Source organism: Garra rufa, chromosome 2, assembly GCF_049309525.1.
Source record: "Garra rufa chromosome 2, GarRuf1.0, whole genome shotgun sequence".
NCBI lineage: Eukaryota > Metazoa > Chordata > Actinopteri > Cypriniformes > Cyprinidae > Garra > Garra rufa.
In genome coordinates this window covers 18418191-18444731 of record NC_133362.1, presented here as the reverse complement: position 1 = coordinate 18444731, position 26541 = coordinate 18418191, and the positions used below count along the sequence as shown (strand labels likewise).

General features: G+C 35.0%; 2 protein-coding genes across 2 annotated transcripts; both read right to left on the bottom strand.

Annotated features, from left to right (window-relative positions):
* Nucleotides 1–1363: 1363 nt before the first annotated feature.
* golga5 (golgin A5) lies at nucleotides 1364–10159 on the bottom strand. The gene is made up of 13 exons (XM_073833804.1): nucleotides 10008–10159; nucleotides 8739–9398; nucleotides 8127–8351; nucleotides 6027–6246; nucleotides 5770–5893; nucleotides 5475–5678; nucleotides 5227–5394; nucleotides 3816–3944; nucleotides 3607–3705; nucleotides 3294–3516; nucleotides 2693–2798; nucleotides 2007–2070; nucleotides 1364–1888 (listed from the first exon to the last, which is right to left on the bottom strand). Exons 2-13 carry the CDS (start codon nucleotides 9385–9387, stop codon nucleotides 1811–1813), a joined length of 2289 nt encoding a protein of 762 aa, XP_073689905.1. The 5' UTR covers nucleotides 9388–9398; nucleotides 10008–10159; the 3' UTR covers nucleotides 1364–1810.
* Nucleotides 10160–11518: 1359 nt separating this feature from the next.
* Nucleotides 11519–26520, bottom strand: rtf1 (RTF1 homolog, Paf1/RNA polymerase II complex component). Its single transcript, XM_073833805.1, has 18 exons — nucleotides 26390–26520; nucleotides 23795–23905; nucleotides 20384–20534; nucleotides 20088–20292; nucleotides 17886–18003; nucleotides 17686–17797; nucleotides 17295–17436; nucleotides 16137–16314; nucleotides 15908–15990; nucleotides 15740–15827; nucleotides 15545–15652; nucleotides 15351–15428; nucleotides 15139–15260; nucleotides 14634–14691; nucleotides 14477–14554; nucleotides 14282–14380; nucleotides 14083–14197; nucleotides 11519–12644 (listed from the first exon to the last, which is right to left on the bottom strand). The coding sequence occupies exons 1-18, from the start codon at nucleotides 26471–26473 to the stop codon at nucleotides 12538–12540; spliced, it is 2037 nt and encodes a 678-aa protein (XP_073689906.1). The 5' UTR covers nucleotides 26474–26520; the 3' UTR covers nucleotides 11519–12537.
* Nucleotides 26521–26541: the final 21 nt, after the last annotated feature.

Below are 26541 nucleotides of genomic sequence, written 5' to 3'. Positions count from 1 at the left end.
GGGACGGTGGAGGACCAACATAATCCAGCGCACATTTCACACGCATTAACAGCGACGCCACAGGACAGAAGTCGTCCTGCAATCATGTGATTGTTGTTGTGGCCAAATTTTGTCTTTAGTATCTCTTAAGTCATAAACGGATATGTTTTGGGGCACCTAATGTGATTGTGTGTCAAATCTAATAATATTATAATTAATATATGATGACAAGACTACCATTCAAAAGTTTAGGGCCAGTAAGTAAAAAAAAAAATAATAATAATAATTACTTTTAATTAAGCAAGAATGCATTTATTTTATTCAAGGTGAATATATAGTTACAAAAAAAATTTATATTTCAAAGAATCCTAAGAAATGTCACATTTCCACAAAAATATTAAGCAGCACAACTGTTTTCAACATTAATAATAAGGATAAATGTTTTACAAGCACCAAATCAGCATATTAGAATGATTTCTGAAGGATCATGCGAGACTTAAGACTCGAGTAATAATGTTGAAAATATAACTACCTGTCAAAAGTTTATAAACAGAAAGATTTGTAATTTTTTTTAAGAAGTCTCTTGTGCTCACTTTTTAAAAATGAATACTAACACATTAATACTAATTGATACTTTTATTGCGCAAGGATGCTTTGAATTAATCAAAAGTGATGATAAAGACATTTATATTATTACAAAAGATTTCAGTTTCAGATAAATGCTGTTCTTCTGTACTTTCTATTCATCAAAGAAACTTAAAAAAAAATTAATCAGCTGTTTTCAACATAATATTAAATGTTTTTTAAGCAGCAGATCAGAATACAATAATGATTTCCTAAGGATCATATGAATTCAGCTTTGAAATCACATTAATAAATTGCATTTAAAAAAATATACAAATAGAAAACAGTTTTTTTTAAATTGTAAAAATATATTTTTATTATTTTTGCTGTACTTAAATGCAGGCTTGGTGAGCAGTAGAGACTTCTTTACAAAAAAAAAAAATCTTACTGTTCAAAAACTTTTGACTGAACTTTTGACTGTAGCTTTGCCATCACAGAAATAAATACATTTAAATACAATATACAGTTATTTTAAATTGTAATAATATTTCACAATAATACTGTTTTTACGGTATTTTTAAATAAAATGCAGCCTTGGTGAGCATAATAAACTTTGAAACATTGAAAAACCTTACCAACCCAAACTTTTGAACAGTATATATTTATGTATAATTTATTATGTTTTAAAATACATGTGTTATTTTTATTATAATAATGAATTGTAATATATAATACATTTATTATAGCAACTTCTACATTTTCCTTGTTATCACCCCTTAGTATTTATAAAGATAGAAAATCACAAAAACAGCTGGGAGAATTAAGATTATGTCCGTGTTAATATTTATTAAGATAAATCTGCTTTACAGTGTGAGGAATACAATCTGTTATTTCCTGTAACAAAAATAGTCATGATTACATTTGCATGAACCATAGCAGAATAAAAGAAAAGACATCCTTAATTGAATAAAACCACACCTTTAAATTACACTTTAAATAGTTCACTTTATACTGCTCTTAACACTCACGCCAATTTTTACTGAAAGCATTCAATCAAGTTTGGGCCAAGACAGAAAATAAATGAGGTGGATGAGGGGAAATTCGAGAGAAAGAGAGAACCGCCCAACAAGCATGTCTGTGCAAATTTAAGATGAATGCATATTGAGCCACTATACAGCAGCCCGAAATTTCCCTAAGCTTAACCTTTATTAACCATTACTAATCACAAATTGGTTATTATGTGTTGTTACATGTAGAAAGTCCTTTATCATCCATCAGGATGATTGTGATGCATCTCTGGTGTGTATGTCAAAAGGACAATCATTACCCAAAGGTGTAGTAGTGCCTGGATAGAAAAACATAGATTATGACATATACATAAATACAAACTCATCCAGCTTTTCCATAAAACTTTTAATTTTCATTTCAACTGCCAAATACTCTTTAATTTGCTGTGTACTCACCATATAAATAATAACAAAGACCCTGGCCATTGGGTAACGTCTGAGAAAGATTCCTAGACGTATACTGGAGGGAAAGATTAAAAAATAAAATAAAACACACACACATCTAAAGTTAAGCAAAAACAGTACAATATTTTTACTATTTAAAATAACTGTTGTCTATTTGAATACATTTTAAAATGTCATTTATTTTTGTGATTTCAATGCTAATTTTTTTGCACCATTACTTCAGTCACATGATCCACAACTCTAAGCTTTTGAATAGTATAGTGTATAATGTTACAAAAGCTTTTTATTTCAGATAAATGCTGATCTTTGGATCTTTCTATTTAAAGAATCCTGAAAAATATATATATTGATAATAATAATAAACGTTTCTTAATCAGCATATTAGAATGATTTCTGAAGGATCATGTGAAACTGAAGACTGGAGTGATAATGCTGAAAATGTAACTCTGATTACCGGAAAAAACGACATTTTAAAATATATTCAAATAGAAAACAGTTACTTTAAATAGTAAAAACATTTCAAAATTGTACCCTCTTTGCTGTACTTTGAATCAAATAAATGCAGGCTTTGTGAGCAGAAGAGACTTCTTTAAAAATCTTACTGTTCAAAAACTTTTGACTGATAGTGTACACTTAGCAAAAAAAAAAAAAAAAAACATTTCCAGGGACTCATTTACCTGAAGCGGTCAATGGTGCTGGCCGCTTTACGAACCTTCCCATACATTCCTGTACCTGGGCCGTCTGCATCACTAAACAGGATTGGTGTGTTTCTCTGCCTAGCACCTATAAACACATAAGTAGCTTTTATTAATATTAGAAATGTTTAGAAATTAATATTAATAGTTTTTATTAATAATTTGAATTAGCTTTTGTTTTTAGTCAAAGTCAAAGTCAAAGTCAATTTCATTGTCAATTCTGCCACATGTACAGGACATACAGAGAATTGAAATTGTGTTACTCTCAGACCCATGGTGCATACAAGTAACATTAAATACAAAGGTAGAATTAAAAAAATATGAATAAATACAAATAAACATATAATATATAAAATGAAAAACACAATATACAAGTAAGGGCACATGGTAGAGAGTGCAAACCATGTAAGCATGTATATTTTCTGTTTTCATTGTGATTTCACAAAGTTTTAGTAATTTTGCTGTGTTTTATAATTTTAGTTTTAATTGTAGTTAATGATTATAACCGTGGTTTTATTTTTTTTTTTAAAGTCCCATGATATCAGTCCTTCTGGAATTCATGGAAATCATGCAATGCACTGACCTGGTCCCTCCATGGCAGCCATGTTGATGTGTGAGCCACTGTTCTGACCACCCTGCAGGCTTTTCAGTTGCTGTTCTAGCCTTTCCAGCTGAAAGACCAGAGAGTTTTTCTCTGTGCCCAGGGCCTCTAACATGGTCTGCTTCTGAATCAGTGTCTCTGTCAGCTGGTGCAAACGGCCCTCCAGCTCTGCCTGACTGCTGTTGCTCAGAGCCTTATTGGTCAGCTAGCAGAAGAATGGTAAAAATCACCATAAAAATTCAGAAAATAAAAGAATTTTATTATAAAACCGTAATTGCTATTCATGCAAAGGTACCTGGTTTCTAAGCTTTTGAATCTCATCTTCTCTGTCTTTGACGCGACCCTGAAGGGTGATTTTAGTGCGATGATTCTCTTCCTCAATGTATTGTAGTTCCTGGGTTAAAATGTATCAACATTCGCTGATTATTCAGAATATTCTTCTTTGTAACAAACCCTATAAAAACCTGGATGTGCTATCTCAAGTTTACTCTCTCAATCAGGTACCTGTTTGGATCTTTCCAGTTCGGCTTCTATTTCCTGTTTGGCTCTGATCTGCTGGGCATGTTGTTCCTGTACTTCTGCCAGCTGTTCTCTCCAGTTTTCTGTTTCTGTAAGCGCCTGGGTTTCCAGATCCTAGAGAAAACATAAACTAGAAACATCAAATATGCAATGTGTGTTTGTGTTGTGTGTTACAGCTGGCTAATATATAAAACAAATATTCATGATATATTTCCAAAATTTTTGCTGTATTTTTAGTGTATTAATTTGATCAAAAGTGACAATAAGGTGCTATTCTTACCTAGAATTTTAATAACATATCAAACATTTATTATACATTTTCAACGATTTTGAAAATTAAGCAACATTGTAAATAAACTAAAATTTTGAAATCTTAAAACTATTTACTCATTTTTTAAGTAAAAAAAATCATTAAAAATGATATACATAAAAAAAAATGAATTAAAATATTCTTGCAAGATATAAGTAAATGTTATCAAAGTAAATGTTCATTTATTATTGGTGATGCATATAAATGAAACTAATTAAATCAAATGTTGAGCTGTGTTAATTTTATGTAGAATTACAGTTTTACTGCTTATGGCTTTTACTTGTAAAAAAAAATTGGTTCTTTAGCCTTTAGTAATTTAAAAGCAAAAACACAAAAATTAGAAAACACACACTATATATAGTTTTAGTAAAGTCTAAACTAAGATTTTTAATGTTTTTTTAAGATTTTAAATGAATAGAAAGATCCATAGATCAGCATTTATCTGAAATGCAAAGCTTTTGTAACATTATACACTACACCATTTAAAAGTTTGGAGTCACTATTTTTTTTTCTTTTGGGAAATAAATGATAGAGATTTATTCTTATATTTAGGAAGGATGCTTTAAATTGAGCAAAAGTGATGATAAAGACGTTTATTATGTTACAAAAGATTTCTATTTCAGATAAATGCTGTTCTTCTGAACTTTCTATTCATCAACAAAACCTAAAAAAAAAAAAATCTACTCAGCTGTTTTCAACATAATAATAATGTTTTTTGAGCATCAAATCAGAATATAAGAATGATTTCTGAAGGATCATGTGCCTGGAGTAATGATGCTAAAAACTGAGCGTTAAAGTCACAGGAATAAATTACATTTTAAAATACATTCAAATAGAAAACTGTTGTTTTAAATAGTAAAAAAAAATCAAAATGGTACTGTTTTCGCTGTAATTTGGATCAAATAAATATAGGCTTGGTGAGCAGAAGAGACTTATTTAAAAAACGTTAAAAATCATACTGTTCAAAAACTTTTGACGGGTAGTGTAAAATTGAAAGATTAAAAAAATATCAGTATTTTAGGCCACATCACCCAGCCTTTATCTGTATGTGTGTATACCCACATTCATGAATTCTTGGAACCTTACCTGTATCTCTGTTCGTAAGCTCTGTATTTGGGCCTGTAGTTTTTGAATCTCTTCTCTCTGCAGCTCTTTCTCATGACGGAGCTCTTCGAGTTCAACTCCAGCTCCGGCCCCCTCCAGCACCTCCAGACCTGAGCCCTCCTTCAGACTGCTGATCAGCTTCTCCTTAGACTGAATGAACAACAACCATGATCCTTCAATCACATACCCAACATAAAAAGTGACAAAAAAAAAAAAAGAGAGAATAAGACCTGTAATATGCGTGAGGCTTTGTTTTTGTAGTCCTGTAGCTCCTGTTTGGTGTACTCTGCGGCAGATCGGGCACTCTTGAGCTGTTGAAGTAGATCTTCAGCTTTTTGCTTCTCTTCTGTCATCCGACGCTCTGCGTTTGTTAACGACTCTGCCAACTGCTGGCGTTCGGCCTCCACCTTCGCCAGTCTTGCTCCAAACTCATTCTATGACAAAACAGCACATCTTATTATCTCTAGACCAAGTTTGCAACATGAATCCTTGTTCTATTTGTTTCTTTGACACCCGTTAACTCACCTGCATCTGTCTGTAGCCCTCCTGTTCTCTCTTAACCGCTGCTTCTGCATCTCTTACTCTGTCTTGTAGTGTATGTAAAGCCTGAGACTGAAGACTGCTTCCCTCACTCTGATCCTGAAGAATCCTATAACAGAAAAACAGCAGGAGAGGTTTGTTTATTCAGATAAGAGAAGATATAGTTTAACCTGTCTGCTTTGATCAACTAAACCAGAAGTATTTTTCTTGTTTTGATTCCTTGAATTGTCAAAGAAACCCACCTGATCCTCTCGTTCTGAGCTTCCTCAAGAGCAGAGCTTCGGGACTTTAGTAGCTGATCTGCCTCATCCAGTCGCACTTTCAAGACCGCCAGCTGACCATCTTTTGCAGACAGGGCTTCTGTGAGGTCATCAACATGTGCCCTCAACTCTCGACATGTACGATCAACACGAGACTGGTCTGAGTTCCACTTTTCAGCACGAGCTCTGGAAAGGTTCACCTCTACAAAGTAGAGGAAATAATCATCAAATGGCTACTCACTACTAGTCAACTATTATATTTATAGCAGTGTTGTTATTGTTAATTAAAACTATTAAAAACTGCTCTTTGTTAATTCAAATAAAGCTCAAATAAACTAAGATTAGACAAAATTAAACCAAAAATAAAAATTATTTAAAGACAAATAGAAACTTAAAATATTTAAAACCAATAAAAAGTTCAAAAGCAATAACAAGAATACTAAAATAAAAATATTAATCTAAATATTAATAGATACTACAGTCATGGCCAAAAGTTTTGAGAATGACACAAATATTAGTTTTCACAAAGTTTGCTGCTAAACTGCTTTTAGATCTTTGTTTCAGTTGTTTCTGTGATGTACTGAAATATAACTACAAGCACTTCATATTTTTCAAAGGCTTTTATCAACAATTACATGACATTTATGCAAAGAGTCAGTATTTGCAGTGTTGGCCCTTCTTTTTCAGGACCTCTGCAATTCGACTGAGCATGCTCTCAATCAACTTCTGGGCCAAATCCTGACTGATAGCAACCCATTCTTTCATAATCACTTCTTGGAGTTTGTCAGAATTAGTGGGTTTTTGTTTGTCCACCCGCCTCTTGAGGATTGACCACAAGTTCTCAATGGGATTAAGATCTGGGGAGTTTCCAGGCCATGGACCCAAAATTTCAACGTTTTGGTCCCCGAGCCACTTAGTTATCACTTTTGCCTTTTGGCACGGTGCTCCATCATGCTGAAAAATGCATTGTTCTTCACCAAACTGTTGTTGGATTGTTGGAAGAAGTTGCTGTTGGAGGGTGTTTTGGTACCATTCTTTATTCATGGCTGTGTTTTTGGGAAAAATTGTGAGTGAGCCAACTCCCTTGGATGAGAAGCAACCCCACACATGAATGGTCTCAGGATGCTTTACTGTTGGCATGACACAGGACTGATAGTAGAGCTCAACTTTTCTTCTCCGGACAAGCCTTTTTCCAGATGCCATAAACTATCAGAAAGAGGATTCATCAGAGAATATGACTTTGCCCCAGTCCTCAGCAGTCCATTCGCCATACTTTTTGCAGAAGATCAATCTGTCCCTGATGTTTTTTAGGAGAGAAGTGGCTTCTTTGCTGCCCTTCTTGACACCAGGCCATCTTCCAAAAGTCTTGGCCTCACTGTGCGTGCAGATGCGCTCACACCTGCCTGCTGCCATTCCCGAGCAAGCTCTGCACTGGTGGCACTCCGATCCCGCAGCTGAATCCTCTTTAGGAGACGATCCTGGGGCTTGCTGGACTTTCTTGGACGCCCTGAAGCCCTCTTAACAAGAATTGTACCTCTTTCCTTGAAGTTCTTGGTGACCCTATAAATTGTTGATTTAGGTGCAATCTTAGTAGCCACAATATCCTTGCCTGTGAAGCCATTTTTATGCAACGCAATGATGGCTGCACGCATTTCTTTGCAGGTTAACAATGGAAGAACAATGATTTCAAGCATCACCCTGCCATTCTGCCATTCTAACCCAATCAGCCTGACATAATGATCTCCAGCCTTGTGCTCGTCAACATTCTCACCTGAGTTAACAAGACGATTACTGAAATGAACTCAGCAGGTCCTTTAATGACAGCAATGAAATGCAGTGGAAAGTTTTTTGGGGAGATTAAGTTAATTTTCATGGCAAAGAAGGACTATGCAATTCATCTGATCACTCTTCATAACATTCTGGAGTATATGCGAATTGCTATTATAAAAACTTAAGCAGCAACTTTTCTAATTTCCAATATTTATGTAATTCTCAAAACTTTTGGCCACGACTGTATATAAATAATACTAAAAACGTACTTATGCATAAGATACAGTTCAACAAACAGGTTCACTGGCTCACCCTCCTGCATGTTTTTGGCTCTCTGGATCAGAGAGGCCATTTCCTGGTTGAGCGAAGAGACTTCATTGCGTAAAAGCTGGTTCTCGAGACGAAGGTTGGAGATCACCTGTTCTTGGCCCTGCTGTTGCTGCTGCTGAAGCTGAAGCTCTTGAGATGAGATCTCCAGTGGTGGCTCAGCCTCTGCCGGAACATCCAGCCCTGGGTCCAAATTCTCCTGACCATCAGCTGGATAGAACAGATGGAATATGGATGCTTATAGAGGATGAAGTACTTGATATCAAAACAGTAGGAAAGCTGTGTATCTTTTCAACACTAGTGCTTTAGTAACACTGTTAAATGCTAACTTTAACAGATCTTAAAATAAATATATTTTTTTCATACTGTACATTATAACACTGTGATGCTCAAAACTGTGAAACTCAAAAGGAACAAAAGGCACTTGTGGTTGTCCAAACTGAACCAGGATTTCCAGGGAAAGAATCTTAACAACATTTGTGTTTGTTCTTATCATTTCCAGTCAGGTAGATTAAATATTAGACTAATATCTTAATTAATACTGCTCGTTCATATCCACAAAATAATGCAACGAACAAAATGATGTATATTTTGTACCTTGGCTTTGGTCTCGAGTGGAGCCATCCTCGGTTTTAACGCTGTGTGAGCTGTTGGAGAGAGAACTGAGGCTGGAGTTTCTGGACAGGCCCTGTGTGGAGGATGGGGTCGCAGTAACAGAGGGGCCCATCTGCAGGTCGCTGCTCACAGAAATAGGGGGCATCTGGGTCTGAGTTGACCCCCCGGTAGGACCCAAAACTTTGGATGCCGTATCTCTTCTGACCTCTTTTCTTTCGCTCTGCGGTGGGTCTGAACTGTTCAAGAAGTCAAAGAGCAAATCATCATTTACGTCTGGCTTTTTGGGTCGCACAAAGTTGGATGACGTCTTGCTGCTAGAACCCAAAGGCGTGGTGCTGGAGACATTAGCTGTACCGGCCAAAACCGTGGCTTTGGATTTCTTTATGTTCCCAGCAGCTGCAGAGATGAAAGTTGAAGTTCCTTGGGATGAGGAGGAGGTGGAGGAGATGGAGTCCCTGTGCTGTTGGGTGGAGCTATAAACTTCAGAATTGTACTGGATCGAATCTGTGGTGTCAGGGCTGTTGTATGATAGGGATTTCTGAGTGTTTTTCGTCAAAGCGGTGGCTGCACCCTGGTCCACTTTATTTAGGAAGTCCTCGGCCTTCCCGGCAAAATCAACAAACCAAGACATCCTGAGATCCTCTGGAAACGAAAATAAGCCTGTCATTCCATATAACTGATTTCATTCCAGTTTCTTTAATTCCACAACTCAACTACAATTATGTGCTTTAAAGTTAGCATTTTTGATTTTTATAAGAAAAACTGGTGATTTTTGCACCTGAGAGACCAACACTTAAAAGTCAGATCTGTAATGTTTGACTTCTTCAATGCAAACATAATCTGAAAACACAACCCATCCCTTAAAGTATACTCTGGATCCACATCCAATGCTTATAGTCTCTAGCGTGTAAGCACTTGCTTTAAATTTTATACATGATTACAAAATACGTCAATTTATTATACTTAGCATATTCCAGAAAAATTATTCATCATTTCCTTTTAATTCTTTCCATTCCTCCCTGAACAATGTGTTTACATTTTGCGTCCACTCCCACTTAACACGGTGTATTTACACAAAGCTGTCAGCTGTTAAATCACTATCCGCTACATTTCGTCGAGTTATCGATTAAATTACAGTTGTTCGTTTGTAGTTTAAATCCTCTAAACATGACAGTACAGTGCTAAGCAGTATTACACGGTCAGTTTCACGTCTTCTGCCCAATATCTGCATTTAAGGTCAGAGCTTTGTACCTGAAGGGGCTCCGATCTCTCAGAAAGCGGTAGGTAAATCTTGCAGGAGCATGTTTTGGAGATTATTTGGGGAAATTGCGTCTACTGGTCTTTTGATCGCTTATCGGTGACTGTTTTTATCCTGCTACTCATTCTGATCCAGACCGACGTGGACCAGGAACTACACGAAGGACCCATAACAGTGCGCCCCTGCACACTGCCTGAGTAGAAAAGGTTGAATGTTGTTGCTGTGCCCGATTGTAATTTGGATACAATAAAATAAGATAAATTAAGATAAAATAAGACACAATATAATAAAAGAAAAGATTAAATAAAATAAGATCAAATAAGATAAAAGAAAAAGATAAAATAAGACAAAATAAAACAAAAATAAGATAAAATAAAACAAGATAAAATAAGATACAATAAAATAACATAACATAAAATAAATTAAGATAAAATAAAATAAATAAATTAAGATAAGATAAGATAAGATAAAATAAAACAAAAAATAAGATAAGATTAAATAAAAAATAAGATAAGATACAATAAAAAAATAACAACATAAAATAAAATATAAGATAAATTAAGATAAAATAAAATAAGATAAATTAAGATAAGATAAAATAAAACAAAAAATAAAATAAGATTAAATAAAAATAAGATAAAATAAGACTCAATAAAATACGATAAAACAAAAATAAGATAAAATAAAATGAGATAAAAAAAGGTAAAATAAAATAAGAAAATCATATTAATTCACGGTTACTTAAAATCTATTACCTAATTTTGATATATATGGTAAATTTTAAATATATAATTTTACTACTTTTACTAATGAAATAAATGAGATAAATTAAATAAATATAAATCATAAATAAGATAAAATAAGATAAAATAAGATACAATAAATAAAATAAAAGATCAAATAAAATAGTCAAATTAAAACTAAATAAATTAAAATAATCTCAAAATAAAATAAAATATGCAAATCATATTAATTCACGGTTATTTAAAATCTATTGCCTTATTTTGATATGAATTGAATATATGGTAAAAAATATATATATACAGTAGTCAACACATAAAGTGGATCAAAAAAAAGATCAAAGTTGTCCTAAGACAACGGGTATTGTTTTGGTTTTAGGACAACTTTGTTGTAAGGTTTTGATCCACCTCAAATGTTGACTACTGTATATAATTTTACTACTTCAACATTTCATCTTCAAACAGCAATTTCTTACATACTTTTGGTGTATTTGTTTTCTCTAATCGAAATCTTTTAAACAAAAAATTTTAGGGGTATTTCAATTGGTAATTATTCATGGGTTTTCACTGCATTCTCAATTATACTTTCTACCCAATTAGTCTTGTTATGCCCCTTTTCTAACACAAGTTGAGCACGTATTTTCAATAAAATTGGTTGTTGGGTCTAAAAAAAAAAGAAACTCCAAATATATTTTAATAAAAGCAATCTGTAAATTGTATTATTTTCAAAATTCAAACTAAGAGTAAATACACAAAGACATGAATTATGAAACAGTTCCTCCTTTATTCAGCCGCACTCACTCAAGATCGCTTATTTACAAGGCATGCCACAACGATACGAGAACTGACTAAAAGACTTCATCAATAATTAATGATCAATAACACTTACATCAGCTCTGAGGGAGACAGAGGGATATGATAGAAAAAAGAGCAGTAAAAACAAAAAGATACTTCAATTCTCAAACTTTTCTTGTCCATGGGAGACACGTTTATTTGATCACTGTCTTACATGAAACAAACGTTTATATTTAGGGAGTGTAATGTCATTGTCAGACTCCCCCTCTGATTGGTCGGCCCCTCAGCCTTTAAACCAGCAAGCAGAGTAAAGCAGAACTGTTCTAGCAACCCATTACGTATGGGTCGAGGGGGGGGGGGTGGTGGGGGAGAAAAGAAAATGCTTGTTTTTAAAAAACTTCAGAGCGTTTTCAGGAGGAACGAGGGGACGAGGCAGACCCAATCACATTATTGACAACTAATTACAACTTTCCAAAAAACCCAAGATTTGTGTTGTCTTTTTTAATAGTGTCCTTTGAGATAGTCATTCACAAGCTTGGATATAAAAGGGTCGTTTCTGAGAGGGTCTGATTGGGACAAAATATGTTGAATACACTGGTACGAAAAGGAGAATCAGAGGTAATGCATTTCTGTTCTCTCGTCTGCACACGCTGTAAATAACGCAGTGGACTTCTCATCTCTCAAAAAGTGACCCTTCGCAGGCAAAGACCTGAAAGTTATAATTTTTCATCAATATTTCCTCTTACAAACAGGTGAAACACACACAAACACACACACTCTCTCTCAAACAGTCTCAGACATGCTCAGTCTTAAAGGTATGCACTTATTCTCTCTTTATCATACACACACACTCTCTCACACCCTTTCTCTCACACACGCACACTTTCCCAAACACACTCACACACACACACAGGGGTGGCCGCAGCTGTGTAGACCCCCGGCACAGGTGTCCAATCATGCAGGAGAGGATAAAAAAAAAAAACGTAGGTCAGATGAGTCCTCGTCTCTTCTTGTAGTCCTCCAGGTTGAGAGACCGGCGTGGTGCTCCATCTTTAACGGGTAATGCGTTCGAACTCACTGCCAAAGACTTTGCTTCTGTGGATGATTGAAATAAATTGTAAAACTTAAGACCATCATAGGAACAGATTTGTATACATATACAGATTCAAATTTAAAGTGTCCTTGCTGAATAAAAGTATATTTTATTAAAAACAGAAAAGAAAAAGCATTGCACTGCACTGCTTTATGGATAAGTTCACTTTCATAATAAAAATATCCTGATAAATTACTCACTCCCATGTAATCCAAGATGTTCGTGTATTTCTGTCTTCGGTCGCAAAGAAATTAATTTGTTTGTGGAAAACTTTCCTGGATTTCCTGGGTTGAAGGTCCAAATTGCAGTTTCAATGCAGATTCAAATGTCAACACAATCCCAGCCGAGGAATAAGAGTTTTATTTAGCAAAACGATTGGTAAAATTCGTTAAAAAGGAAAAAAAATAGAAAATGTACACTACCAGTCAAAAGATATTTCATGGTTTTTTAATAAGGTCTCTTCTACCCACCAAGCCTGCATTAGTTGATCCAAAGTGCAGCAATAGAATTGAATATATTTTGAATTATTTAAATATATTTTAGTGTAATATATTCCTGTAACTTCAAAGCTGAATCTTTCTAATATTCTGATTTGCTGCTCAAAAAACATTTATTATTATTATGTTGAAAACAGCCAAGTAGAATTCTTCAGGTTTCTTGGATGAATAGAAAGTTCAGAAGAACAGCATTTATCTGAAATAGAAATCTTTTTTAACATTCAAATGATTTTAGCATCAATTTTGATCAATTTTAAGTTTCCATGCTAGATAAAGGTATTCATTTCTATCATTTTTTTCGGACTCCAAGCTTTTGAATGGTATAGTGTATAATGCTACAAAAGCTTTTTATTTCAGATAAATGCTGATCATTGGATTGTTCTATTCAAAGAATCCTGAACAAAAGAAAATGTACTCAACTGTCTTAAATATTGACAATAATAAAATGTATCTTAAAAAGCAAAAAGGATAATGCGACACTGAAGACTGGAGTAATGATGCTGAAAATGTAGCTTTAAATCACAGGAATAAATTACATATTAAAATATATTTAATTAATTACGTGATGCATGAAATCGTGGATGCAGAGCTAGTGCAAGATGAGCACTTTTTACTGGTTAAAAAGTATATAATTTTCTTCTTTTTTTTTTTTTTAAAGAAAATTACCAATCGTTTTGCTAGATAAGACCCTTATTCCTTGGCTGGGATCAGTGTAGAGCCCTTTGAAGCTGCATTGAAACTGCAATTTGGACCTTTCTTGGTAGAGTAAAAAATCCTGGAAGATTTGCTCAAAAACCTTAATTTCTTTGCGACTAAAGACAGAAAGACATCTTAGATGACATGAATAAATTATCAGGAAATTTTTATTCTGCAACTTAACTTATCCTTTAATTGTGCTTTCCTGCTGGACATCAAGCAATTCAAACTCAAAAACTCAACTTACCAGCATTAGGAACCTGCAGGTCAATTTTGACATCAAAGTCATGAACTTTGAAGAGGTCCTCTGAGAGGTCACTGGTTGGCTTGGTAATGTCTTTGTCTTTCTGACTAGCCTGGCCCTGCATAATAAACAAATTGCACAAGTGAATTTTGGGTCAGAACAGGCTCATGTCGCTGTGAGCATGTTTGTGTGTGAATGTTACCTGTTTATTAGCCTGCTGGCTGTTGTCTTGGCCTGAGCCTGAACCGTACTTCTGGTTGAGATGAGCCAAAATAGCGGCGTGGACTGAGGGATCTCTTGCCTGAGAAAGAAAGAGAATTCAGTTGTTGTTTTTTTAAATGACCAAGTGAGCCTAAAAGCAAAGGAAAACAGCAGAGCTGACAGAAAGATGCCTCACATTGGACACCATGGTTGGTTTACACTGCCGTCTGGTGAACGGATCCATCTGCTGGTTCTTTGAGTTCTGACCCTCCGCCTGAAACACATCCAAGACATTTCAGATTCCAGAATGTTCTTCAGGAGAGTAACAGCTCCAAAGTGAGAGAGACACCTACCACCAAAGCCTTCTCAGACTCCACAATGTTCCAACTTCGATTCCTCTGGTTGATATAGCTGAAAAAAAAAAAAAGAAGAATACAATTTTTTTTTACATTTCATTCTGCAAGTCCACACTAAATTTCTAAAAAAATATCAGTAAGGACAATTATAATGTTAGAACGTTATAAAAAGATTATAATGTTAGAAAAAGATTTCTACTTTAAATAAATGCTGTTCTTTCCATTCATCAAAAAAAAAAACATGTTTATATTAAGCATTTAATATTAATTTATTTCAACATGACAATAATAACATTTGTTGAGCACCAAATCAGCATATTAGATTGATTTCTGAAGGATCATATGACAATAAAGACTGGAGCAATGATGCTGAAAGCTCAGCTTTGCAACACTGAAATGAATTACATTTTAAAATTTATTAATTAGTTATTTAAAACGACTGACCTCAAACTATTAAATAGCTACGAAGTAATAGTAGTAGTAGTGTATGTGCGTTTCTGACCTGATAGCAGAGATATTTTTGGTTCTCTGTCGGTCAAGTGCTTCTGCCCTCTCCTCCAGCTCATTCAATTGATCCTGTAGTACTTTCACCTTGTCTCCATCACCGCTCTCCTCAGCCATGGCCTTAACACACAAGTTATGCATGATTAGCATGAGATCACACCTAAACAGAAACATATTGATGAACACATGCTATTTTTGAAACATTACAACCTTCTCTTTGAGAAGTTGCGTTTTCTTCATGGCGTAGTTTGGAGGAGCCTTTCGGAATCTGTCTTTTTCTTTGACAATCTGTATTGAAAAAAAACAACAACAAAAAACAAGCAACATTTACACGTTGATAAAACTGACAACTTTCGAAATATCATGTGTTAAATACAACTGGAAAAGACATCAGTGGGACGTACATCTTCAATGTCTTTGTCATTGAATTTGTAGTTGACCGCCTCCTTAATGGACTGCTCTTTTTTGGAGATCTCATCCAGAGTAGGAACCTGCATTCCCGCTATCATCATCTATGGGACAGCCACAAGGTTACTACTGATCATGCACATAACAAAGCTACAGGTTGACTGCAGTTCATGCAACTACATGAAACTTACCGCCTCTTTCCATTTCATGAATTCGCTTTCAGTGAACTCCTGATTGGACACAAACTCAAGTCTGAAGACTCGTGTGTCATTTCCATGTCTGCAAACATGACACATTAAATAAGTGGTGGAAGACAAAGAAATGAACGCATATATAATAGTTATCCTATTCAAATGTACCGGAGCTGAAGGCCTTTATTTGTCCGTGTGGACCCCAACTGATAAACTTTAGCCGTCTCCACCACATCAATGATTTCAGCCACCTGCAGGATTTAATGTCCATCTATCAATAACTCGTTATATTGCACCTTGTATTCTAAAATGTGTGCTTTTAGGTTATGACTAAAAGATGAAAGCTGAGGCTGAAAGAGGTTTATAACATGAAGAGGATGAGAAATGTTTCACTGACCCGATAAACAGGCTTGCTACTGCTGTTTCCAATGCCAATTCGTACAAAACAACCAGTAACAGTTTTAGCAAAGAACGGCATGTGACACCAGCGCTCCAGCTTGTGTCGGGACAGTCGGATCCGATTCAGCTCGTCTGGTAATGACACTGGCTGGGACTTGGGCGGAGCCTCCTCTTTTCTAAACCACAGGTGGATAGTTATTAAAGTCTTTTTTGCTCAACAAGGCTGCATTTATTTGAATAAAAATACAGAAAAAAAATGTAATATTGTGAAATATTATTACAGTTTAAAATAGTGGTATTCCATTTTAATATACTTTAAAATAGAATTGATTCCTGTGATGTAAAGCTGAATTTTCAGGATCATTACTCCAGTCTTCAGTGTCACATGATCTTTCAGAAATCATTCTATTTTATTATAAACAATGTTGGAATAGTTGTGCTGCTTAATATTTTTTGGATTGGTAATACTTTTTTGATTCTTTGATGAATAAAACATTATATAACAACAGCATTTATTTAAAGTAGAAATCTTTTGTAACAATATACATTTTTTTCTTTATTTGAAAGAAATTAATACAATATAAGAAAATAAGATTTCTATTTTGAATAAATGCTGTTCTTTTTAACTCATATAACCTGTCTGTCTCCAACATCGATTATAAATCAGCATTTTAGAATGCTTTCTAAAGTATTGCGTGACACTGATGACTGGAGTAATTGCTGATGAAAATTCAGCTTTGCATCACAGAAATAAATAATATTTTAAAGTACATTAAAATAGAAAATTTTGCAATAATATTCCATAATATTACTTTATCTCGGCATTTTTATCAAATAAATGTAACTTTGATGAGCATAAGAAATACTAGTTTTATAAGTATTAGTATTATTATTTACATTAATAACAAGCCGAAAATATAGCTTTATTCAAAAAAAATAAACAGCATTTTAAATTATAATAATATTTAACAGTATTGCTGTTTTTCCTGTATTTTTAAAACATTAAAGTTCGGAATGGTAGTGTATATCTCTAAAAAACAATTTTTAAATACCATGTCATTTTTTCCCACCATTTTTTAACTGATAATGCAAAATTATTTAGCCATCTAATTCATTGCCTAATACTAAGAAGGTTAGTGAATTGTCAAATACTTACTCCTCCTCCTCATCAAAGGATGATGACCTTGAGCTGCGATCACTCTTTACTGAAGACTTATCATCGTCATCTTCCTCCTCCTCTTCATCATCTGAGTAGACCTCACTTGTCTTAAGTGGCTGCCTTTTGGCAAGGAGCTCAGCTGAAAAGGTCAAAAGTTATAGATCAGACACTAGCAACCTTTCTATGAAATACTAATTGTCTGCACAGTACACTTTATTCTGCTTACTAGTTTTTTTAACAGTGAAACAGTTCTTCAGTGTTTCAAACATTAGTGTGCCAAATTGCAGTTACATGATGTTATATGTGAGTGGCATCCAATTAATTCTTATTTTCAATCCAGTCGGTTATTCAATATTGATTAGCAACAATAAAGTAATTAAAAATGTACCAGTTCTGTTTTTCCTCTTCTCTCTTTCTGCCTTCAGCTCTTCCATGGCCTGTGACTTCTTGTCCAGCTTTTCGTCTCTCTTGATCCTTCTCTCTTTGTTATGGGACATCACCTGTATGAATAGACAAAGGAAACATGAGTGTCAGAGCTTTTTTGAGTTCATATATTAAAAAGACCTTGTTGGCTTTAAGTTTACTTACCACCTGAGTGTCGGGGACCTGAGACTGTTTTCTTTTCTCCTGCTCCTCCTCCTGTTTCTTCTTCTTTTCTTCCTTTTCCTTCTTCTTCGCAGTCTTCAGTTTTTGCTTGATTTCAAACCTTATTGGGAGGAATGCATTGGTCATTAATTGAGAAGCACAGTTTTGTAACAAATTATTTAAATTCTCTCGTTTGTAGCTACACTGAATTTTTTTTTTTAAGTAACTGATTTTTGGTAATTGAAATGAAGCTGAAATAAAATAACTATTAAATTATTAGAAATGTAAAAATCAAAAAGCTACTTTGGAAACTACCTGAAATAACTAAGTTTAGGTACTAAAATGACTAAACCTTAAATAAAATAAATAAATCAAAGCTACATTAAAATACAGTATCTCACAAAAGTGAGTACAACCCTCACATTTCAGCAACCATTTTAGTATATCTTCTCAAGGGACAATACTATAGAAATGAAGCTTGGATATATTTTAGAGCAGTAAATGTGCAGCTTGTATAGCAGCATAGAGTTACTGTCCTCTGAAAATAACTCAACAAGTGAGTACACCCTAAATGATAACAGCAGTATGTTGTTTAACCATGCAAAGCCACATGTTCTATTCATCATGTTTATGTTTTTGTCTGCTTGACAGGACCATACAAAAGTCTTGTATTAGAGCAGTTAGTGCTTTAAGTACAGTTCTCTCATACTGACCACTGGATGTTCAACATGGCACCTCTTGGCAAAGAACTTTAAAATTTGAGAATTAAAATTGTTAACCTCCACAAAGACGGCCAAGGCTATTAGAGGTTCAGTAACACCCTGAAACCGAGTTACACTACAGTGGTCAGGGTCATACAGAGGTTTTCCAAGATGGGTTCAATTCGGAACAGGTCTTGCAAGGGTCAATCAACGAAGTTGAGCAATCATTCTGTGCGTCAGGTGCAGAACCTGGCTTCAAAAAAAAAAAAACGGATGCATGAGTGCTGCCAGCATTGCTTTAAAGGTTGAAGTAGAAGTGCTCAGACCATACGCCGCACACTGCAACAAGTCGATTTGCATAGGCGTCATCCTAGAAGGAAGCCTCATCTGAAGCTGGCTCACAAGACAGCCCGCAAACAGTTTGCTGAAGACAACCTGTCCAAGAGCATGAATTACTGGAACCTTGTCCTGTGTTCTGATGAGACTATAAGATAAACTTGTTTGGCTCAGATGGTGTCCAGCATCTGTGGTGATGCCCTTGTGAGGAGTACCAAGAAAATTGTGTCTTGCCTACAGTCAAGCATGGTGGTGGTAGCATCATGGTCTGGGGCTGCATGAGTGCTGCTGAAACTGGGGAGCTGCAGTTCATTGAGGGAAACATGGATTCCATTATATACTGTACATTCTGAAGCAGAACATGATGCCTTCTCTACAGAAACTAGGCCGAACGGCAGCTTTCCAACATGATAATGATCCCAAACACACCATCAAGATGACAACTGCCTTGCTGAGGAAGCTGAAGGTAATGGGGTGGCCAAGTCTACAGACCTGAACCCTATTAAGCACCTGTGGGGCATCCTCCAGCGTAAGGTTTGAGAAGCACCGTGTGTCCTACATCCAGCAGCTCCATGAGGAGTGGAAGAGGATCCCAGCAACAACCTGTGAAGCTCTGGTCAATTCCATGCCCAGGATGATTAAGGCAGTGCCAGATAACAACGGTGCTAACGCAATATATTGAACCATAAGTTCATGGTGTACTCACTTTTGTTGCCAGCTATTTTGATAATAATGACTGTATGTTGAGTAATTTTTCAGGGGACAATAAAATTTATACTGCTATGCAAGCCGCACATTGACTACTTTAAAATATATCCAAGTTTCATTCCAAGTATTGTCCCTTGAGAAAATATACTAAAATGGTTGCTGAAATGTGAGGGGTATACTCACTTTTTTTTTTACTAAAACCTAAACTAAAATTAAAACCAAAATTTTATATAGAATAATAGTATATAGTATATAAATAATAATAAAATAACACAGAATACAATATTGCGAATAATAAATTTAATGCAAATTCAATGGTCTTTTTATTTACAAAAAACTTTTTCTAAAGTTCCTGTCATTTAGGTAATTTTTAAAATTCTGCCTTTTCCTGCAAATGTGAAAATAGTAAGACAAATTTAGATCTTGGTTGCTCAAATATGAGCTTTGAAATACTTCTCACCTCCTTTTGAGGACTTCTCTCTTCTCTATACGGTTAAATAACTCCTGTTCTCTTTCTTTTTCTGTCATCTGCTCCAAACGGGCCCTGTCCTCCTCATCCCCCATCAGATCATCTCCATAACCGTCCCGGAAAACCTCGTCCTCCGACGAAGAGTCAGAATCCGAGCTGGAGGATGAGCTGTTGCTGTCAGAGTCCGACACCTCACCTTAATGTAAAGCACAGAGAATCAACTTTGCTGTTCAAGTTCCAGTGTTGCATTAGAAAAACAGCATACAGAATTCAAATTGTTGCCTTACCCTCCTCTGGAGCCGAACTCTCTCCTGAACTGCCTCCATTTGAACTACCGGATGAAGCCGCCTTGCCCTTTTTTTTCTTGACTGTGTTCTTCTTTTCGGGCCCTTTGCTAGGCTTTCCTTTCTTTTTGGTTTTAGTGCCTCCGACAGTCCACTAAAAAAAACACAGAAAACACATTTAATTTACAAGCACCTTTTCACAAGGACACTAAGGATTTCAACAGACCCATGATAAAAGTATTTCAAATAAGTAACAGCAAAATTCACTTCCCCAGTCAGAAACAAAACCACAGCTGATGCAATGCATTCAGTATTGTGGGATTTCAAGATGTCACTGTATGTTCTGCCACTGAAATGATTAAGACCTATAATGGCAACTGCACTTTAATTGCTGTGTTAGTAAAAGATCTACTATTTAAATAAACAAACCATGCCACTATTTTTGCAACCTTTTAGCATACTCTTAGCATATTTTGCTTTCAGTTCAGAAAAAAGTGCATTTGTGCTCTCTCATTATTCAAGCTTATACAAGAAATAGCCTTTAGTGAGTAAAATAAAGTGAGCAAGCCTCAGGAACAAGTTTACACTCCAGAACACTTTGACATATCACTATGGTAACATCTTTTTAAAACTGTCACAAATCCTAATTTCCTTTATAACATTATTACATTAACTACCAGTAAGATTTTGCAACAACAATAGCTTAAATCTGGCTATTAATTAGCATTTTTAGAATATTTTTTCCTGAAATAATATGTACTATGAACCACTCAATATAAGAGCAGGAACATGTATTAGGAAAGCAGGCATCACTTTAAAAAAGGTTCAATTTGGTATTGCAGTAGGAATCATGAAGTAACATTAAACAAAACAATGCATAATTAAAGTGATAGTTCACCCAAAAATAGGTGTATTTTAAAATATTTTTTTAAACCGTAATCTCTTTTTATGCGTTTTATTTTGCTTTAAAATAGGGCTGCACGATTAATCGCACGTGATGGAGATTTACTACTAATCAAAGTACCGGCTTCATTGACAAAACGCGCCTCACAACATCGTGCGATTAATCGTGCAGCCCTACTTTAAAATCTCAACAGCCATTCGCTGCCATTATAAAGGGTGGAAAAGGCAGGACATTTTAATTTAAATCTGATTGCATTCACCTGAAAGAAGAAAGTCATATACACATAGGATGGCTTGAGCGTTAGTAAATCATGGGGTAATTTTTAACTCCCTTTAACTAACATGGATTAACAACATACAATTGTTTTTTTTCTAAATGAACATTAACCCAGTTCTATAAGTCCTGAAAAAAATTGTTCACTGTCAGTTCATGAAAACGAATGCATTAACTAAAGATAACAAATTGAACCGTCCTGTAAAGTGTTACTAGAGTTTTAACGGGGATCAATTACAATTTCAACTTAAAAAGTGCTGTGCAACCTAATCTCCTACTTTCCAACTACATAGTATGTAGAAAACAGCACAACAAAAGAGCAGTAGGTAAAAAAGGACCCACATGACTATTTCAGGAGTGACTGAAGTGTGAATTTAATGGACACAAACACTATCCCATGAGATCATAGAAGAGGATTAATGAATGCCAGTGATGAAACGCAACTGATGCTGGTAGGTCACCTGACAATAACAACATGGCTGATATAGCACATCCAAATTTCATTCACTATATTGATACTACATAAAACACACTTTTTCAGTGGTCAAAGTAAGTTCATATTCTAATGTAGTACCTCAGGCAATATGCAATTACGGACACATCGATGACAAGGTGCTGATTTAATGATTTAGCAGACACCCTGGAATACTGTTAGTCCTTAGGTAAACCAGTAACTAGTGCAGTAAAACTATGATGGTAAATGAGTGTTTAGTTCCTTCAATTGTAAAGTAATGTGTAGGGTTGTCCTAGACTAAAGATTTTTCTGGTCGACTACTAGTCATTCATTTTAAGCATTAGTCAACTAATTGCACGTTTATTAATAAACCATTTAAATCATTATACTGAGCCTTTAATTGCCTACATAGCCTAAGCAGCGCTCAAGTGCACACATGAAGCCATTTTAATATTTTACAAAAGCGCAATGTTCTGTTGTTATTGCAAGAGCACACAAATAAACGCAGAGACTTTACAGATTATAAAGATGTTACTGTTAATTCAGCTTCCACACTGCACACAGACACTTGAATAGCACACATATTTCTCGGTTAACATTGGATTAAAGAAGTTCACTTCCAGAACAAAAATTTACAGATAATGTACTCATAATGTACATGTCATCCAAGATGTTCATGTCTTTCTTTCTTCAGTCGTAAAGAAATTATGTTTTTTGAGAAAACATTTTGGGATTTTTCTCCATATAGTGGACTTCTCTGGTGCCCTGAGTTTGAACTTCCAAAATGCAGTTTAAATGCGGTTTCAAACAATCCCAAATGCGGTTGTAAACGATCCCAGCCAAGGTAGAAGGGTCTTATCTAATCTTGTCTTGCTTTGCCTGAACTCAGTTTTTTTCTGGTTCAAACCAGTTAGGGTACGTCAAAAAACTCCCATCTTATTTTCTCCCTCAACTTCAAAATCTTTCTACATTGCTTCTTCTCCTTCACTTTGCAAACACTGGGTCGGTACTTTTGCAGCGATGCAGAATGATTTTGAGGGAGAAAGTATGATTTTTTTTAGTTAGAGTTTTTCGACATACCCTAACTGCTTTGAACCGAAAAAAACAGAATCCAAGCAGAGCAAGGCAAAACAAACATTTTGAGGTGAGGTAAAAAAAAAAAAAAAGTATATAAATTACAACGATCGTTTCGCTAGATAAGACCCTTCTTCCTAGGCTGGGATCATTTACAACCGCATTTGGGACAGTTTGAAACTGCATTTTGGAAGTTAAAACTCGGGGCACCATAGAAGTCCACTAAATGGAGAAAGATGTTTCCTCAAAAAAGAAACACATGAACATCTTGGATGACAAGGGGGTGACATATTACATATTTTAGATGATAAGCCATATTTGAGGTTGAAGAATCATAGGCAAGCATTTGGATGTCCAGCCCACATAGACCAGCCATTAACCATCTGTCCGTCACAGACTGTCTGACCTCACCACTTCCTGTGAATTTTTAGCTTTTTTTTATTTCTGTGACTAAGCGACTAATAAAATCTTGATCGACCAAGCCTTTTCTCGACGACTAGTAGGGGGCAGCCCTAGTAATGCGATGAAATTACATCCAATAAAACAGGCCAGTTGAAAGGAGTACGAACAACTGTGTTTGACCAACTCTGAACTTTTTGATTGATATTTCTAGACAGTTCAATCAAGCATTGATTATCCAAAATGTCAAATTGCACTGAGCACATCCAAAAAGTCAGCACCAGCATTTAATAATGGAAAAGCTTCATACCTCATCATCGCTGTCTGATGTCTCTGAGTCTGTGGAGGCGGCAGGTTTACTAACAGGCTCTTCCTGTTCATCAGAATCCACACGCTTTCTCTTGGCAAGAGACAGCAGCTCCTGCAAAAAGCAGCGGAAGATTGACAGTTATATTTTTTGTACTTGGTGAATCCCTTCACTTTGTTGTTCATTAAAAAACAAGAACATGTGTACAATCTGTCATAATGGCACCTATCATCCTCCACAAAATGCTGCTTTATGTTTAAAGCTGGAAGGGCAGGTACGGTGGCAGGACTAATGTTGCACAGCTATTATGAACAGCAAAAGCAGTTGTTATATGTTTTTTAATGAACCTGAATAGTGATTTGTAAGCGTGCTTGTCAGGGTGTCTGTTTATGAGCTAATTTTATCCTTAAGTACTAGAACACATAACACAGAGGGATTTAGGATAGTAATAATCCAACACACTCAATAACAAGCCACTATATGGCTAAATAGATTCTAATGCACAGACAGATGTCAAACATAACTTAGAATTAAGGGTTTTTAGTCCAATTATGACCCGTGTTTGAGGGCAATGGTACTATTTAATCTGTTAGCATTTATAACATTTCAGCTTTTCACTTTTGAATTTCTCAGCATGTCATATGAATGCAATTCAAACAGTACTTGCATTCCTGTATAGGTGTCAGTAAACACTACTGTTAGTGTTTGTGTTGTGCTCTGTTTGGCTGCTAGCTGGCTAGCTCTGAAATTTGTCAACACCAGTGAAATGAAAATGAAGTGCACAGGTTGTTGAGAATTGTATTAGGGAGTGCTGCCTATAGGGGGAGTATCATGGTTCAAATTTATTTGTTCACCATAGTGCAGCGGCTTTCAAAATGGGGTCCGAGGACCCCAAGAGGCGGCAAGGAAGTGCTAGGGTGTGTGTAGAAAGTTTTAATGAAAACTGTGTAAAAATGTAAAACTAAATAAAATATATAATATGAAAAAAAAAAAATGAATTATAAGACTAAAATAAATAAATAACTACAGTTAAAAAATAGAATAAAATAACAATTTGATTTAAAAATTTGATTAAACTACATTTCAATAAATAAAAAGACAAAAATAGACAGTAGAGTACCATAGGTAATAGAAAATAATGCAATAATTCCACATAATAAAAACCATATTTTTCAAAACAATATTTCAGTTATTTATAATAAATATTACAAATAATAAGATTTGTAATGTTTTTTTTGTAATGTGAGTCTCTGCTCACCAAGTCTGCATTTATTTGATATAAAGTACAGCAAACACTGTACAAATTTTGAAATATTTTTACTAGTTAAAATAACAGTTTTCCATTTAAATATATTTTAAAATGTAATTCATGTCTGTGATTTAAAAAAATCATTACTTCAGTCACATGATCCTTCAGAAATCGTTCTAATATCCTGATTTGCTGCTCATTTATTATCACTATTATTATTATGTTGAAAACAGTGGAGTAGTTTTTTTTTCAGGTTTCTTTGACAAATAGAAAGTTTAGAAGAACAACATTTATCTGAAATAGAAATCTTTTGTAACATTATAAAATGTCTTTATCATCACTTTTTAACAATTTAACGCATCCTTGCTAAATAAAAGTATTAATTTCTATAATTTATCTTTTAATTATTTCTACATTTTTCTATTCATCAAAGAAACTTGGGGAAAAATATAGTCAACTGTTTTACATATTGATAAAAATACAAAAAAAAAATTCTTGAACAGCAAATCAGCATATTAGAATGATTTCTTAAGGATCATGTGACACTGAAGACTGGAGTAATGATGCTGAAAATTTTACTTTGATCACATAAATTACATTTTAAAATATATTCAAATAGAAAGCTTTTTTTTTACTAACAGTTTTTGCTGTATGTTGGGTCAAATAAATACAGGCCGAGTGAGCAGAAGAGACAGTAAGAAAAATCTTACTGTTCAAAAACTTTTGACTGGCACTGTACATCCTAAAATTAAAATATTTATTTTTGGTTGGAATGGCACGAATGTATCAATTATTTTTTTGTCTAAAAATAATGGCCAAATGACCACTGGCAGTTTTTAGCACATCATAAAAAAAAACATCTGGTTTGAAGTCTTTTGACAAAACAGTAACTTTTATTATTTGAATATGTCTCCATGTTCTTTTCTTATGCATCATGTGACTTTTAACTGCCCAATTAAAAAGCTGCATTCTGGGACGTGTTTTAGAACCTCCAGTCCGCTCTAGTTTCTCGTCATATTTCTACAGCTACAACCGAAATAGAAGTTTAGCCGCGGCACCGTGACGTCATGAAGCAGAAAAGGTTCTAAAAGCACGCGGCCACTTTCGTAAAGCCGAATTACCCGCGTCCTGCAGGCGACAATAAAAAGCACGCCAAATGTCAAAAATTCAGGTGTAATTGTCTCAAAACCAACACGACGCCACAATACAGGCCCCTGCTAACCAGCTAGCTTTCCCACATCACTTAGCATGGGACTTCAACACACACATACAGTTCTGACACCTTAGCGCCTCCGAGATCGGCAAACAGCGAGGTTTTTGGATCACTTTCACATGGATGATATTCCTACCTGATCCAAATTATCATCGCTTGCACTATCCTCCGAGTCAGAGTCAATCACGACCCGACCTTTCCGTTTCTTTACATTCACCATGGTTAGCTGCCTGGCTCCCCTGTGTGTGTGTTTAAACAGCAGCGCCGCACTCCTCCACACAAAGGCGC

What these genes read in the sequence shown, in the direction of transcription:
- golga5 (XM_073833804.1), bottom strand. Translation starts at nt 9,387, where the DNA reads ATGTCTTGGTTTGTTGATTTTGCCGGGAAGGCCGAGGACTTCCTAAAT. An exon ending in AGGGCTACAGACAGATGCAG is followed by an intron (nt 5,679 to 5,769) that starts GTGAGTTAACGG and finishes GTTTTGTCATAG; the next exon opens with AATGAGTTTGGAGCAAGACT. An exon ending in TCTTTGTTATTATTTATATG is followed by an intron (nt 1,889 to 2,006) that starts GTGAGTACACAG and finishes TTTTCTATCCAG; the next exon opens with GCACTACTACACCTTTGGGT.
- rtf1 (XM_073833805.1), bottom strand. Translation starts at nt 26,473, where the DNA reads ATGGTGAATGTAAAGAAACGGAAAGGTCGGGTCGTGATTGACTCTGAC. An exon ending in GCGATGATAATTTGGATCAG is followed by an intron (nt 23,906 to 26,389) that starts GTAGGAATATCA and finishes TGCTTTTTGCAG; the next exon opens with GAGCTGCTGTCTCTTGCCAA. An exon ending in AAAAATATCTCTGCTATCAG is followed by an intron (nt 14,692 to 15,138) that starts GTCAGAAACGCA and finishes TTTTTTTTTCAG; the next exon opens with CTATATCAACCAGAGGAATC.